Source organism: Triturus cristatus, chromosome 3_1 (genome assembly GCF_964204655.1).
Source record: "Triturus cristatus chromosome 3_1, aTriCri1.1, whole genome shotgun sequence".
Lineage (NCBI taxonomy): Eukaryota > Metazoa > Chordata > Amphibia > Caudata > Salamandridae > Triturus > Triturus cristatus.
Genome location: NC_140583.1, coordinates 517788711 through 517804376, shown reverse-complemented (window position 1 = coordinate 517804376; position 15666 = coordinate 517788711). Strand labels below are relative to the sequence as shown.

The window sequence follows — 15666 nt, the reverse complement described above, 5'->3', positions numbered from 1 at the left end:
CCGCTGATCCGAGGTTGGAGGTGGACTTTAGATGCAATAAGTGCAACTGGACTCTCCTCCAGCCCAGGAAACTCGCACCCAATATCCTCCCACGCAACAATAAGTGTAAAAACAATAAGAAAACAGAGGACTTAAAGGCCACCCTTTTAAAATTGTCGCTCTATACAAAAGCATGAACCATACATTTATGGCCTACTTTTAGACTAACAGTCTGATCTTTTATTTCTCACTGAGACCTGGCTGTCTGAAGCCTCCAACCCTACTATCACCTCGGCCATCCCTACGGGTTATAACATTCTTAGGAGGGACCGATTGAATGGGAAGGAGGAAGGTGTTGCCATAATTTACAATAAATAACTAGACTGCTTAGGCTTCTGCTGTACCTTATCCCCCCATCATAGCATAGCTGGATTTCTGATTTACAGACCTCCCAGTGCTATTGGAAATGTTATTACTACGCTTAATACAGCCACCACCTCACTGGCCTTAAAATACAACAACTGCCTCATTCTGGGATATTTCAATATACATATGGACAATGGAAAAGACCCTCAAACAATTTCCTTGTTGGAGGCGCTGCAGGCCTGCAACGTGTTTCCATCTGTTTCTTTGGCCACCCATGAGAAGGGCCATACCCTAGACCAAATCGTTCACAACTTTGACATATCAGTAAGCTTACCTCTTCCCATTACCTGGTCTGACCACCTCCTATTAAAATTTGTCATTCCCAACTCTGCCACAGCCCCTTGAGCTGTCAGTCCTGAAGAAGGTGGCCTTTATCATTATACACCACCGAAACGCGTCGACGCATAGTTTATGGGTGGAATTTGTTGCGGAACTGAATTCTAATTAGGGTGTATTATCACCAGATTGTTTCTGTTTACTGTGATCACAAATCCACACATTCAAGACAGAAATTTGATGTCTGTTATTGTTCCTCCCTTAATTGTATTATATGTATGTCTTTTTGTCCCTTTTTCTACATTGAGAGTCATATTTCTAAACTGTGTGTGTCTTTGGACATAATATGCATACACATCTTTTTTATTCTTGTCATAAGTGAGGTTTATTTTTTCGTCACTTACTTTTGATTATCTTATTTTTATGCATTGTGATTATGTGATAGCTATTTTTAATTTGTGAATAAATTTCAATTAATGTTTTTTAACCAATGAAAGAGTTTCTTTGCTGATAATTTTCCAATATTGCACGGTAGGCGGCTTTCTTAAAGTGTGCAAGTGGGTGACTGAGAACAGGCTACCCTTTTTAATACATATCTATCCCCCTCGCATTTCTGGTAGAGGAAGAGGGTGCCAAAATTGTTTCCTATGCTGATGACACTCAGCTGATTTTTACGTGTGAAAAAGGAACCGACTTTGACGGGGCAATGATTAGGTCTTGCCTCACAAAGGTTTTTAACTGGCTTAAAATCAATCAGCTGAAGTGCAATCCTGACAAAACTGAAGTTGTTTTCTTTGGTAATCCATAAACGCCTGACTGGAGCGCTTGGTGGCCAAAAGATCTGCCGCCCCCGCCCGCTGAAAAGGAGAAAGTCAAAAACATAGAAATTGTCATAGACAAGACACTCTCCATGTGCTTTCAAATTCAAAATCTAAATGGCACTTGCTTTGGCATACTCTGGATGCTAAACAAAACTCCTGCCACTGTTACCGCTTGTTGGACCTGTCAGCCCTAGGGTGGTCTCCCCTTCTATTTTTGTATCGTGCCTCATTTTTTCCACCCTCATTTTTATGTTGGACTAGGTCTCCGGGCACCTTTTCATTGCTAATCAGTGTTAAGGTGCAGGTGTTCCCTTCTCCCAAGATGGCTGCCACAGACCCCTGCTACTGCAGGGTGGTCGTTTTTCATAGTAGCACCCTAGCTGCCAGGAGCTGGCTGGGACCCACAACAATGTTGCGACACCAGCCCGCCTTTTGTCCCATAGGTAGAGTGGGGAAGCTCCTGGAAGAAGCTGGAACATTCTAGAAGGGAGGTGGGGTTTTACTTTTGCCGCCTTGGTAGAGGTCACCTGACCTAGGGCTACTTAAGAGTGGGAGGGAAACTTTTGTGGTGAGTTGGCCATTGGGGTGAAGCAGAGCTGGAAGAATCCACCAGGAGTGTAGGCGGTAGGGCCTAGCCAGGGACTTATGCCTCTGAGAGTGACAGGATTGAGATACTGCCTCTTAAGTGAGTGAGGTGCCCTGTGAATCCCACTGATCTTGCCCAGTAGTAGGAGGACCCAGAGACTCTCTGCCAGCCTGACTAGGAAGGACCTAGTCGCCCTCTCCATTCCTACCCCCTGTAACAGAACCCCTTAAGGGCGCCAGATACATCTGCGCCAAAAGACTTTATCTGTCAACTGAGAACTGAAACCTAACTTTAAGAACTGAGACTGCATGACAAGAGCGAGCTGTAAGCCTTGAATGCCAGAGCTGAGACTGCGTGTCCAAGCTAACCTATTGAACTAATTACTAAACCGATTGCCAAGCCACCGGGGATCGACCAGGTACTAGCGCTGTGACCCCCGCGCTCCCTGCCCTGGTCTGGGACCCCCGGCAGCGTGCTCCGCTGAGCACTTTACCCCATCCTTAATTTGAGCCCCCCCCCTGCGACGACGAAGCCAGCGCGCTCACCACCGCGGCCTGGAGGAGTGCCCTGCTGTGTCGCGAGGCCCAGGCGAAGCCCGGGGCCCCGTCGCTGCCGTCGCAGCCGTGTGAGGAGGTGCGCAAGGTCGGGGCCGAGTTCCCCCAACGTCGTGAGGACGGACGCCTGCTGACGCCGAGACGGAGGTAAGCCCGGAGGCCGAGATCCCCCCTGGTGCGCCCCCTGCTGGTCTGGAAACCACATCGCACTTGGCCCGGGTTGTCCCCTCCGTGGGAGTCCCCTCCCCTGCCTGCGCGACGGAGAGACCCCGCCGAGGGATCCTGTCCGTGTCCCCCCCTTTTGTAATACTGAGCGCGGTGCTCTGTGAACTGCACCGGAGCATAGGGACCCGCTCCTCAAGTCCGGTCACCCTCCCCGCTGGAAGCCGCCCAAAGAACTGACTGACATTACCCTCGTGTGGCGCTTCACGCCACCGACCCTGCTTCCCCAGCCGGAGAGACCGGGACTGCGAGTAGCGCACTGTGTCATATGCTCTGCTCGAAAGTAAATTACATGCCAAGGAATGCGAGTAGCGCACTGTGTCATATGCTCTGCTCGAAAGTAAATTACATTCCAAGGAATGCGAGTAGCGCACTGTGTCATATGCTCTGCTCGAAAGTAAATTACATGCCAAGGAATGCGAGTAGCGCACTGTGTCATATGCTCTGCTCGAAAGTAAATTACATGCCCAGGAACGCGGGTAGCGCACTGTGTTATATGCTCTGCTCGAAGGTAATGATATGCAACTGATTACGAGTAACGCGTTGTGATAACTGTTCTACGCAAACGTTTCCACATGTAACTGATTGCGCGTAGCGCTGTGTTTTATGTGCCTTGCTTCACAGTACTAGGGGCCAGTGGTCACGAGGAGCGCTCAGTTCAACAGGCGCCATGTTGATGAACCCAATGTTCCCCCTTACAAGTAGTGCGCTGTGTTAGACGGCCTGTTCAGGGAAAGACTTTACATAAGCGCGCACAGCGCTAGAATCTCCCGCATTTAACCAGCGGGCGTGGGTACATGAACGAGGTTAGGCACTGCATAGATATCACCAAGAGTGTCGCATGTACTGAACGATGGTATTATGATTCATGTATTACCTTGTTATTTCCTGAACTGCAACTGACCAGCTATACTTGGATAAACTTGAAGTATTTGCATAATTTAAACGGTGTGGCGTCCCTTATTGTGTGCGACTCTAGTCCATGAGAAGCGTGTGGTGTATGGTTGCTTAACACATAGCCCTCTGATTGCCTGACCGGCTCGCGCCACGTTACCGCCCTTAGGGCCTGGTGAACCCAGGTTCCTACACCGCTTGAGAGCAGAAAGATCGTGGTGCAGACTCTGGTGACATCAAAGCTTGACTATATCGGCTTCAAAGCAATGACCATCTTCTTTAAAGCTTTCCATGGCTTAGGAGCCGGCTACATAAATAAGCACGTTAATCACTACACAACAGCTAGACCCCTAAATTCTTCCAATGCCAACCTGGCCATCATGCCTAAAATATGCAGTGCCCACATTGGAGGCAGATCCCACGGCTTTCTAGGCCCAAAATTGTGGAATAGCCTTCCTGAGTCTCTGAGACTAACCACAGACCTACTCTCTTTCATGAAAGAACTTAAAAACCTAGCTTTTTGATAACTGATGGGTCTTTTACGCATGTTTTCCTCCCACTGTTATGCGCCAGGACACTCTAGTCTGAGTAGCTGCGCGCTTTATTAAATACACAATTTCATTTCATTAGGTCCCTGACAGTGCAAAGGAACACTCGTCCAAATTCTAAGCGCCTTATTTATGAGGCTTTGCTTCACTTTTATGCCGCTGGTGCGTCACTTTTTGTGACGCACCGGCAGCAAAAAATATGTGCAATGTTACGCCCTATTTACAAAGTGACGCATCTAGGCAGATGCTTCACTTTGTAAACCCCTGCACCGCATTATACCTGCGCCAGGCATAATGTATGCAGGGTGGGTGTTGCCCCGCAAAATGCCTCGTAGAAGTGGCGCATTGAAATCTATGAGAACTCAGTGCGCCACTTCTAGGACGCCATTGCGTCAATATCTTACACCTGCCACACAGCAGGCATAAGACTGATGCAGGCCCTTTCACATGGGGCTTGTCCCATGTGAAAGGACACTTTGCTGGAGTTGCGTCTATTTTCAGACGCACCCCAGCAATGCATCACTTTTGCGCATACAGATTCGTCAGACATACTGACATATCTGTAACTCCTTGCGACATGATGCGTCATACAGTAAATATGACACATCCATCATGTCGCAACGAGGGCGCACTAAGAAGTGACGCATCCCTGTTTTCACACAGCGATGCATCACTTCTCATAAATAAGGCCCTGAATGTGTTTACATCTAATATTCAGGGATAGTTGTGTGTCTTCAATATTGTAACACAGCAGCAGCTCACTAATATTACTGCAAATAATCTCTGTGATGCCCTCCCATTTCTTATATGTTAGGCCTTGTTTTGATCTAAAATAAACGTTTTTTATGTATATTGCATGAAACATAAAAACAAAATTTCTCTGCAAAATGGCTGTACTAGACTCTCACACATCAGGTACATAAGAAATAAATGAATGGAAAACAGAATTTAAAACAAACTGTTTAGGAAATATTCAAGGTCATTAGGGCAAAACTCTGGAGAATGGAGCTGACTGTCAGGGGGCCCCCTGAAAGGCTGGGGCCCTGGGCCAGAGCCCACTTTGCCCATGCATTAAAACGTCTCTGAACACATGCAAGGTGCAGGAAAGTACCCAGCGTTCAGCACGATGACTGAAAAATATAGTGCTCGCCACATGCTTCTGTGTGGTGAATGGTAGTGAAGAAGTAAGCTCTCACAATGTGCTAGATTTGCAAAGACAAAAATTGTCAACCCCGGAATCCCACCTCCATGTGTATTCTGAGGGAGCAGGGGTCCTCCAGACGGCCCCTGGAGAACACTAGGTGCCGGGCACAGAGGAGGCTAGCAAGTAGCAGGCCAGCACAGAGGGCAAATAGTCCTAATGGCAGTTCCTCCTAGTAGATAGCAGTCCTCTGGCAACCAAACTCAGGGAGCAACTAGCAGAAGGGCAAAAAACAGAAAAGCAATCCAGTTGGACCTGTAGGCCACAGAGCAAGTATCAGGCAGCAAGGCAACAGCAGAAGAGCAGTCCAGATGGGTCCTTTTTGCAGCGCAGCAGACCATCTGATAGAGATTCAATCCCAATCCCACAAGTGCTCTAAAATCATGGAGTCAGAACCCCTTTACTTATACTCAAAATGTCTTTGATCTAGGGGGCACGTCAAACGAAAGCTTACAAGGGCACAACACTCCCTTTCAGTCCCAGCCCTGGCTCCAGACATACACTTGGGAGAAAACGAGCCCTTTGTGGGAGGGGAGACACAGCTTATACAAATATAAGTTCACCCCACCTCCCTCTATCCCAGCACAGGAAGGCTATCATTATGCAGATGGTTGCAGATGGACCTCCTGTCACACCCAGCCCTCCCTGTGTTCTGGATATTTGGAAAGCATGCACAAAGTGTAGCTATCAACAAGGCCCAGATGTGGATTGGTGTCAGGCTGCAAAGCACATAGAGTGATAAGCACAGAAAAATGCCAACTTTCCAAATGTTCAACTCAAAGGGGGTAGGCCCAAAGACCAGTAGCTAGAAAGGGTCTAGTTAAAGTGCACAACAAGATATCTAGCTACCACTTTCTATGCTGTTCTCCACTTAAACAGACAATGGACTCATACCTTACTTCATTGGTCCTGGTTATTCATTAAACCACTTCTTTTGTTTTGTACTTTTTTTTCCAAATATCATATATGTCTGAAATTGAGAAAACACCGTTTGCTTCAAACAAATATTTGACATAAATTAGGTACAAACTAAACCCCAGTACATAAAACACATAATGAACGACAATACATGAACATCAAATTCAAAGTAATACACCAGTCAATGAACTTTGAAGAAGAAAAATAAAAAAGTGTACCTGAAGAACCAATTTCTGGCTGTGCAGCTTTTTCCTGTCTGCCCGTGTTTCATCAATTCGGAGTTGGATGTTCGAGTGACGGGGATTGATGTGTGTTCTGTCGTACGGCAGCACAAATTCCTCAGACACCATCATCCATAAGTTACAAATTGTTTTTCTTTATTATTTTGATCCGTCTCCAATCCATGTGTTCCCAACGGGTAACAATAATTTAAAATGCAATAAAAACAGTAAGTTACATCAATCTCCCAGGCCAACACATTTCGGTTACTACCTTCTATTTCAATCTAACCTCCATTTTCCATGATATACTCGACCATTTGTTCCTTTATCCCCGAGCTCCTCAAATCTTATTGTTCCACAAATTATTTAGAATTGTGTTGTGTCAAACAGTGTATAATCCCCATTAGAAATTATAACACTATGCACTACCTTATTAATGAGACTTCAATTCAATACTGATGTTGTTAATCTGTTATCATTCAATCCCCATTGTACACCTTTACTAATACCAGTATTGCACATATAATACAATAAGGTGCTATTTTCAGTTCCCAATATTGCACATGCATTATAGTAATAGTTAAGTACCATTTACAAAGTGCTAGTGCTTAGATTGGGTCGATGAGTTCCTCAAGTATGGAAATTATTATTAATAAAGTGACTAGTGCTAAAGTGACCGGATGTACTCTGTCCTCTATTCATACTCATATCCCACAATCTTCTTTCTATGTATTATTCCAATTTTTCATTATTATCCTTTCCAATTATTCTATTGCACATGATGATTTTACCCTCCATAAAGTGCTGGCTGCACTTCTATCTCTTCTTGTCATTTTCCACTATTCTTCCTATCCTGTCGATCTATTGTGCCCGATGACTTGGCTCTTAATAAGGTGCAAAGTGCTGAAAATATTCATTTAATCAGTTGGTTTATCCCCCAAAAAATCTCATTTGTAAACCAGATAATCTGTCTCTCCATAAGGTGAAATGACTGCTCAAAATGGTCATTTAACCCATCGATCCCTCTAAAGAATCTCCTTCCTAGAACCCTTGAGATATAAAAACTTTTTCCTCCTCCAAACCATCTGAATATGTGTTAGAATTGAAAGATTTTTGTCCCTTCAAAACGCATCTGATAAATGATTAATCAAATGATATTCAAAAGTACATGTGTAGACAATATTTCATATCAAATTTCTCAACCTTTAGTACATTTAGTGTGTACGTTTGGTGTAGTGAGAGGGGTCATTTTATGTAGGAATGCAGTGATTCTTTAAAGATGGACATACAATTCTGCGTCAGTGTTATGCCCCATTGGGGACTCCGTATGATCAACTTTGATTCTTCCCTTCTCAATTCCCTCTCCTTGTTACCTCCTCTTGGATGTTTCGGTATATGTTTCAAACCAAATAAACTAAAACCTGCCAGGGAGAGATTATGTTCTCTTTCAAAGTGGCTGGCCATAGGGTAACTCTTGTCACCGTTCCTGATTACTTGAACGTGTTGTAAGATTCATAGTTTCAATTTTTTAATGGTGCTTCCCACATAATACTTGTAACCAAATTTCAGTGTGTAAACCACAAATTCCGTTTCTTGTATTACCCTTTGTTGTCCGTCCAATGTTGGATATATTTTCTGGTTCATTCCGTATTGACATGCTCTGCATGATCCACATGTCATAAAACCCTTAAGTGATATTCATCAACCAATTGCTTTCCCTGGCAGGTTCTAAATGGCTCCTCGTTAAAATGTCTGCTAGCTATTTGGTCTTTTTTGATGTTATTCTTGGGTTTTGATCCACCGCATCTTTTAGTAGCTCTTCTTTCTGTAAATTGTGCTAGTTCTTTTGTAAGTTTTTCTTTATATCTGGTTGTGCTGAATTGTACTCTAAAAAGAGTCTCTTGGCCTTATCCTTGCTCTGTTGCTCATTAGATGAATAAAGAGCCTGTTCCCTTGTTTTCTTTTTGACTCTTTCTTCTGCATAATTTCGCACACTTATGAGGTATCCCCGTTGAATGAACCTTTCCGTCATCTTGGTTACTACCCGTTCATGTTGTTCCTCTGTTGAACAGATCCTTATGGCCCGTAACATCTGAGTGTATGGAATACTCCATTTTAGTGCCTTGGGGTGCCCGCTGTTAGCGTGAAGTAGGGAATTGGTTGTTGTTGCTTTCCTGTGAATGGTGGAAATTAACTCCTTTCAACATCCAAGTTAATGTCCGAAAACTCACTGTGTGTTTTACTAGTTGATGCCATATACCGAATGGTCACATCATTATCATTGAGTTTTTGGATAAAGTCCTCCATCATTGACAATTTCCCATCCCACAAGATGAATAGGTCATATATGAATCGGCACATGAGCACTACCATCTCCATGTAGATTTTATTATCTTCAGCCCAGGCCACCTCCTTCTCTCACCACCCCATGAACAGATTTGCGTTGGTGGGGAGAAGGAGGTGCCTAAGGCCGTGCCCTGCATTGGATGTAGAACTGTCCATTAAAGGTAAACACATTGTGCGTTAGACCATATTCCAACATCTCAATCACCATTTGTTTGTGCTCCAAAGATTGCTGTAAGTCTGTCTTAAAAAATATTCACATGCCGATATACCATACTTGTGGTTGATTGAGGTATATAAAGAGATCACATCGATAGTCAACATAATATACTCAGATTCCATGATATTCCATCAAGTTTTTGTAAAAAGTCTGTAGATTCTCTTAAATAAGAAGGTAAACTTGAGGTGTATGGTTTTAAAAACAGGTCTAAAAATTGTGAACAGTTCTCCAATAGTGAGCCAACCGAGATTACTAAGGACCCGCCTGGTGGAACTTCCAGTTTCTTTGGACTTTCGGCAAAAAAATTAAATGTTGCTACCTTAACCTGTTCAGTTTTTAGATAAGTATATTCTGCCCATTATAGCAAGTTCTTTTCCTGCCATATTTGGAGTTTCAAATGGAACTCTCTGTCCGTGTCTCTCATGGGGTTTCGTTGGAGGAGTAGATAGTGAGCTGTAGTATGGAATTGTTGTGTTGCCTCTTTTAGATATAAGTTCTGATCCATAAATACAATATTCCCCCCTTATCAGATGGTTTTGATAGATAGATAGATATACAGATAGATATATAGATTGATAGATATAGATATATAGCTAGATAGATATAGATATATATATATATGTTGCATAACATTGACTTTCTCTTTATTTTCACCCAGATTGCAGAGCTTGGCTGAGACAAGCACACAACAACAAGACTGTTGGCAAAAGCTTCAAGAGCATGCAGTGAAAGTACATAAGATCAGCAAGGAGAAACGAAAGGCGAGATTCTGCCCACTGGTCATTTAAACTTATCTTAAGGCATAGCAACTCAACGATATCTAACACAAGTGGATTCGATTACTTCAGAATTCCCAATGAAGTATAACACCACTTCATCAGGGTAGCCGGAGACTAGTAGTTAGAAAAAAGTTCAAAAGTATCAGGTCAGGATTGGTTTAAGTAATCCTGAACTGAGGATAGCAATGACCATCCCCTATCGTAGACCTCTTATGAAGGAAGAGTGGTCAAGCAGTCAGTTAAGAACATTAGCATACATTTTTATAGAAGGGTGCCTGTCCTCTAATAATAAGACCATATATTTTCATCCAGGCATGTGTTAAACGAATGCAGTAATAACAAATAAAAATATGTATTTAACTATTCGTTTTCTTATATTCCTTTGTAAGTACCTCCCAGAGTGCTTTGAAGCCGCATTCAGAGCTTTGCATAAAACATTTAACTGTGTTCAATTTTTGGTATACCATTTCTAAGACTTTGATTTCCTAAATTAACCGTTGTTTCTTTTTTCAACAATTGGCCCTGTGAGAACTTGGTCTGTGGGTTGAGAGGGTGAAACCCTACTGAAGCAATAGCTGCAATCCTTGCCAGGGTGAACCACAAGAAGTCATTAAATTAACTTGTGCTTAACTCTCTGGTAAAATGGCAGAAAAGCATTCAGGCTTAACTTAGAGGCAACATGTAAAGTATTTATGGAACAGGGAAACAGTAATAAAGTGAAAATAAAACACAAGAGAAATCCCAAACCAATATAAATTCTTTGAGACCAAAACAACAAAAGTCCAATCACTAGAATGGTGTTATGATTTTTTAAAGTTGAAAGTGAAAACTAGAACCTAAAAGATGAAAGCACCAACCGCAGCCATCTAGTCATATGGGACTGGGGGAAAGTTCAAAGTTATAGCCAACCGTGATGGAGTGCATTTCATATACACAAACTAGATTGGGTCCGGTCTCTGCTTACTTTGTGACTTAAAAGAAATTGTGAGGAAAAATGTCAAAGAAGAAAAAGTTCAGCAGGGCAAGGCAGGGGGGGTCCAGTTAGGGGCCGTTTTAGTTGGGGAACCACTGGACGAAGTCTGGGTGAAGATTCCTTTGTTCAAACGTAGTCTTGTTTTTGGAAGTCAAAACTCTCCAGCGGGAGGAGGGGAGGGGGGGGGGGGCAGCTGACGAGGGCTCCACAAGGCCAGCTACCCCTTCTACGAGGAGTGACTGAACAGGATTTGCTGTATGTAGAAGAACCTAGTGGGAGCTGCTACAAGCTCAGGCCGACCAAGAATGCACCTTGGACGGATCGACAAGCATGTAGGCCCTGGTCTCAGAGCACTTTTTATCCAAAATATTTGGAAGTCCCACGTTTCATATTTAGGCTATCTGGGCACCTTTAGCACCACTTCCAAGGGTCCCGGACTTTAGAGGCACCACTTGGAGGGTCAGGACTCACACCGGTAGGTTCCAGGTGTGGGTTCGAAATGGTTGAAACTTTCTCTGTCCCTGAGAGTCTGATCGGAGGCCAGCCAACTAGCCTTTGGAATCACTTCTCGAAGTCCTGGGTTCAAGCAGAAGAGCAGTGCTCAAGCAGCAGGATAGACCTCTGGAGCTCATAGCAGACTACAGGCAGCAGAGCAGTCCTTGGTACAGCAAAGCAGTCCCTCTGAAGTATAGAGGGGGCCACAGCTCTGAGAGTCCTTGCTTAGTTCCAGGAGTGAACTTAGGAGGGTCCTATTTTTATAATCGGTGCCTTCTTTGAAGTGGGAGAAACTTCTAGAGGCTTCCTCCTCACAGAAGTGTCTGGAATTTGCTGCCTCCCTGCCCTGGCTACAGGCACAAAATGCTAGTATCAAGTTCTTTGTGTGAGAGCAGGGCTCAGCTTTTTGATGTTTAAGTGGGCCAGTGTACGTCTCCGCCCTCCAACCTGCCAGAGATGCCATATTCAGGCACAACTAATCCCTCTATTGTGTGGCGGTCTGGAAGGTATATACAAAGGCCAACTGCCACTCAAATCTAGTCATTTACCCAGAAACAGGCGACAGGCACCAAGTGGTTAGGACAAGAAAATGCCAGCTTTTTAAAAGTAAAAAGAGCAAATGATGGACGGAATGATGAACAATGCAAACATTCACCCACTAGTAGTAGCATTTAATTTACAGGCCCTGAGTAAATGGTATACCACAATACTAGAGGCGTATAAGTAAATGAAATATGCAGTCAGGTGTACGTCAATTTTACCATGTTCTACGGAGTGAGCACAAGTACTTTAGCACTGGTTTGCAGTGGTAAACTGCACCGAGTCTTAAGGCCAACTAAAATTAATTTAGAAAAATAGGAGGGTGAAGGCAAAATGTTTGAGGATGACCCTTTTGAGAGGGAAAGTTCAACAGGCCTTAATGTATTAGTGGACGCCTTCAATATAGTGTTGATATAACTGCAAATTAAACAAATATTTCTAATTTTGATATGCAGGTCTATGTGAGTGTGAAGCTACTAACGAAAATGCATCCAAGAACTTCTCTATGTATAAAAAAGAATCGCCATTGAGAACAAGCATTTACAATGCAATGGTCTCGGCATTGTTAAAGTTAGAGCTATTGGCATTGCTCATGGCATTATTTTTGTTTATGTTTTTGTTTTTAAAACATTTAAAGAAACGGCATTGTTATTTACAATGTCAATAGCTTAATCTCTCTCAAATGCGAGACCTATTGCATTTGCACCCACACACAGAGCCACACACAGAGCCACCTACACACAAATAGAGCCACCCACACAGAGCCACCTACACACACACAGAGTTACCCACACACAGACAGAGCCACCCACGCATAGAGCCACCTACAAAAAAAGCCACCCACACAGAGCCACACACATACACACACACACATAGAGCCTCCCACACACAAAGTCGATCGCTCTGGCCGTGAGGCCGCCCTCCTCCACGTAAAGATTGCCATTGGCCACGGGTTTCCAAGGGAAGGGGAGGGTGAGGTAGGCTGTAAGAACAGAGTGCGAGAACAGTTTTGAGGAGCCGAGAACCGGAAATATGTTGTATTTTAATGCCGCTTGCACTGTGCTTACAGCATAGTCACATAATGGGCGCTCGGTGTCGCATTTCTTAAGCTTCTGAACCTTTGGGTAAAATTCAGTCCACGCCAAACTCTATAGCGCGCACGTAGCTCACTAGCTGGAACGCTTGTTTACCTTCTTCGTTTCCCCTCCTCCCCCTGGAGACTCGGCTCGGCATCTGTGAAATGGGACTCCCTCTCAGCTGTGAAGAGCCCGAGCAGAGAACAAAGGAGGCTGCGGGAATTGGGAGCCGAGGCTGCATTCCGCCCCATCGCGCCTGCCTTCCTCCCCGGCTCATATAAAATAAACACGAGAACGTCCCTGTAAAAAAAAAAATATACAAACACGCCCACCACTGTAAAAGGGGCGGGGCTTAAAAAAGAGAAAGAAGCGAAAAAACACACCCCTGAATCCGAAAAAGACGTGGCTTGTTTCGACAAAGCTCTTCTCCAATGGCTGACCTGCATTTAAGAGGCCAGCCAATGGAGAAGAGGGGCGGGTTCAAGCCCCACTACTGAAAAACATTAAATCTCGCAAGCGAGACTGCGCAAGCGCAGCCTTCGCTAGCCGAGACCTAAAAACGGGTCACTTGTAGAAAACAGATTATTGTTGTCCTTTCCATCTAGTGACCTATCTTGAAAACTTGGTGATGAAATGTCAAGAAACCATTTACAGTAGTTTGCCGAGAGACACCTTCCCTCCTCATTTGATCAACATCTTTTATCGGCCAGGAACGATCTCCCTCATTATTTGCTGGAGACAGGATTAGGAATGTGTATGAAGCTAACAACCTGTAACAGGACACACAGTAACAAGTCACCTACAAGTGCTCAGACGGTATGTTTATTGAAAGAGAAAATACTCAGAGGTAACAATACCCAACAATGTTGAGGGTGTGTCAATTTATTAAATAATGTTTTTTCAGGACTACCCGTAGTGCTTAATTTGTTAAAATATTAGTGCCAGTGTTCAAAAATCTTCCCAGAATGGCTTTGTTCCCTATCGTTGCCAATATCACCCGTCTGCACCACCAGAAGCACTCATTGCCGGTGTTGGAGCTGTCCACTGTGCTCTGTACCAGCTGAACCTATTCTGCAAATGGTCCAGTCTGGGGCGAGGTAAAAGCCTGGTGTATGTGAAGTGATGCTATGGAACCATACAAGTGGTAGAAATGCACCATACGGATGCCCCGAATAAAGCTTCACTCTGTGGTCTCTCTGTAGCATGATGCCTGGCCCTTCTTCTAAAAAAATGTAGTATCACCAAAATATATGTTGCAGTAGACAAAGCAATATCATATCAATTTCTTTTCTCCCTAAGGAGTAATGAGTGATAGCACAAGTAATGCAATATGGCCCTCACCTCACTGTCCAGGGAAATTATTTAGCCGCACTGATGGAGAGGTAAGAATATTGTACGTGTTTGGTATAGTTGAGTTGTGAGGTACGTTACCAGATGACGATCATAATGCTGAAAAGCAGTCTATAGTTGACTTCATTACTGCTTTAGCAGTGGAATCAAGAGAAGGACGGGATATTGGTAGGACAACAACCATGGGTACTACCTCCAGTAATAACGGAAGCTACACAATGCAATAGACGAGATTCCTTTAATAGAGCCATAGCCCAGACAGCTTTCAGAAGCAGAAAGTGATGGATGCTCATCTTTCCAACAATACTATCCCTGTGACTCGGGTACAGTATGGACTCACAAATAATGCGAGGGTGGAGAAACTAGACTATCCGCACTGATACTTTTTCTGGATTTTTATCAGAATATTGCTCAGGAATTGCTTTTCAAAAGCCCCAGGCACTAATGAGTTTGTAAATATGCTAACCCAGGACGGAAAGTGGAACTCAAATCCTATTTCATTATGGAAGGACACATTCAAGAACACCAGGCAGGAAACCAGGGATACATTTTAAAGGTTTATTTTTAAAATCAAAATCCTATCCTAGTACATACAATTTTAATAGAAACTAATATAAAAATCAACACCATATTGCCAACAAAGTTTACCAAATGTGTGATTAGCAAATAATAATGTAACATATTAGTAAACTCCAGGTTGGGCCAGGAGAGTGTGGTACTCAGAGCCTATGGCAGTGGTTCCCAAACTGTGCACCATGGCCCACTGGGGAGCCATCAAACCTAGCCAGGGGAGCTGCGCACCAAGCACTTTGATGCATTCAGGGGCAGATATACGACCGTTTTTCGTGCTCGCAAAGGGGAATTTGGCCACTTTGTGACCATAAAAAACGTCTGCCCAATGTACTAACCCTAGTTTGCGAGTCGCTAACCTATTAGCAACTCGCAAAATATGGTTAGCTACTCGCTATTAGAAAGGGGCGTGCCAAGGGCGTCCCTTCCAAATAGCGAGTACAATTGCCATTTGTGGTTGCAAAACATTTGCAGTTTGCCACCCTTGACAAAAGGGTGGCAAGCCACTTGCAAATGGGAATGGGTCCCCAGGGAACCTCTTCCCCTTCATGAATGGGTTTGCAGATATTTTTTAAGAGCAGGCAGCGGTCCCGTGGACCACTGCCTGCCCTTAAAAAATTAAACTGATATGTTTCATTTTTTTGTTTTAAATGCGTCCCGTTTTCCATTAAGGA

The 15666-nt window shown here is 43.9% G+C and overlaps 1 protein-coding gene across 3 annotated transcripts in view; it reads left to right on the top strand.

The window, feature by feature from the left end:
- WDR93 (WD repeat domain 93) overlaps positions 1–10350 on the top strand; it is a 486239-nt gene extending 475889 nt beyond the window's left edge. For 2 of the 3 annotated variants that reach the window (XM_085644426.1, XM_085644427.1), the window contains one exon: positions 9868–10319. In XM_085644426.1, coding sequence (XP_085500552.1) covers positions 9868–9997 — 130 coding nt within the window. In that variant the 3' untranslated portion in view covers positions 9998–10319. Of the gene's footprint in view, positions 1–9867 lie in introns of all 3 variants that reach the window. The other variant, XM_085644428.1, reaches the window with a different exon arrangement.
- The last annotated feature ends 5316 nt before the right edge of the window (positions 10351–15666 follow it).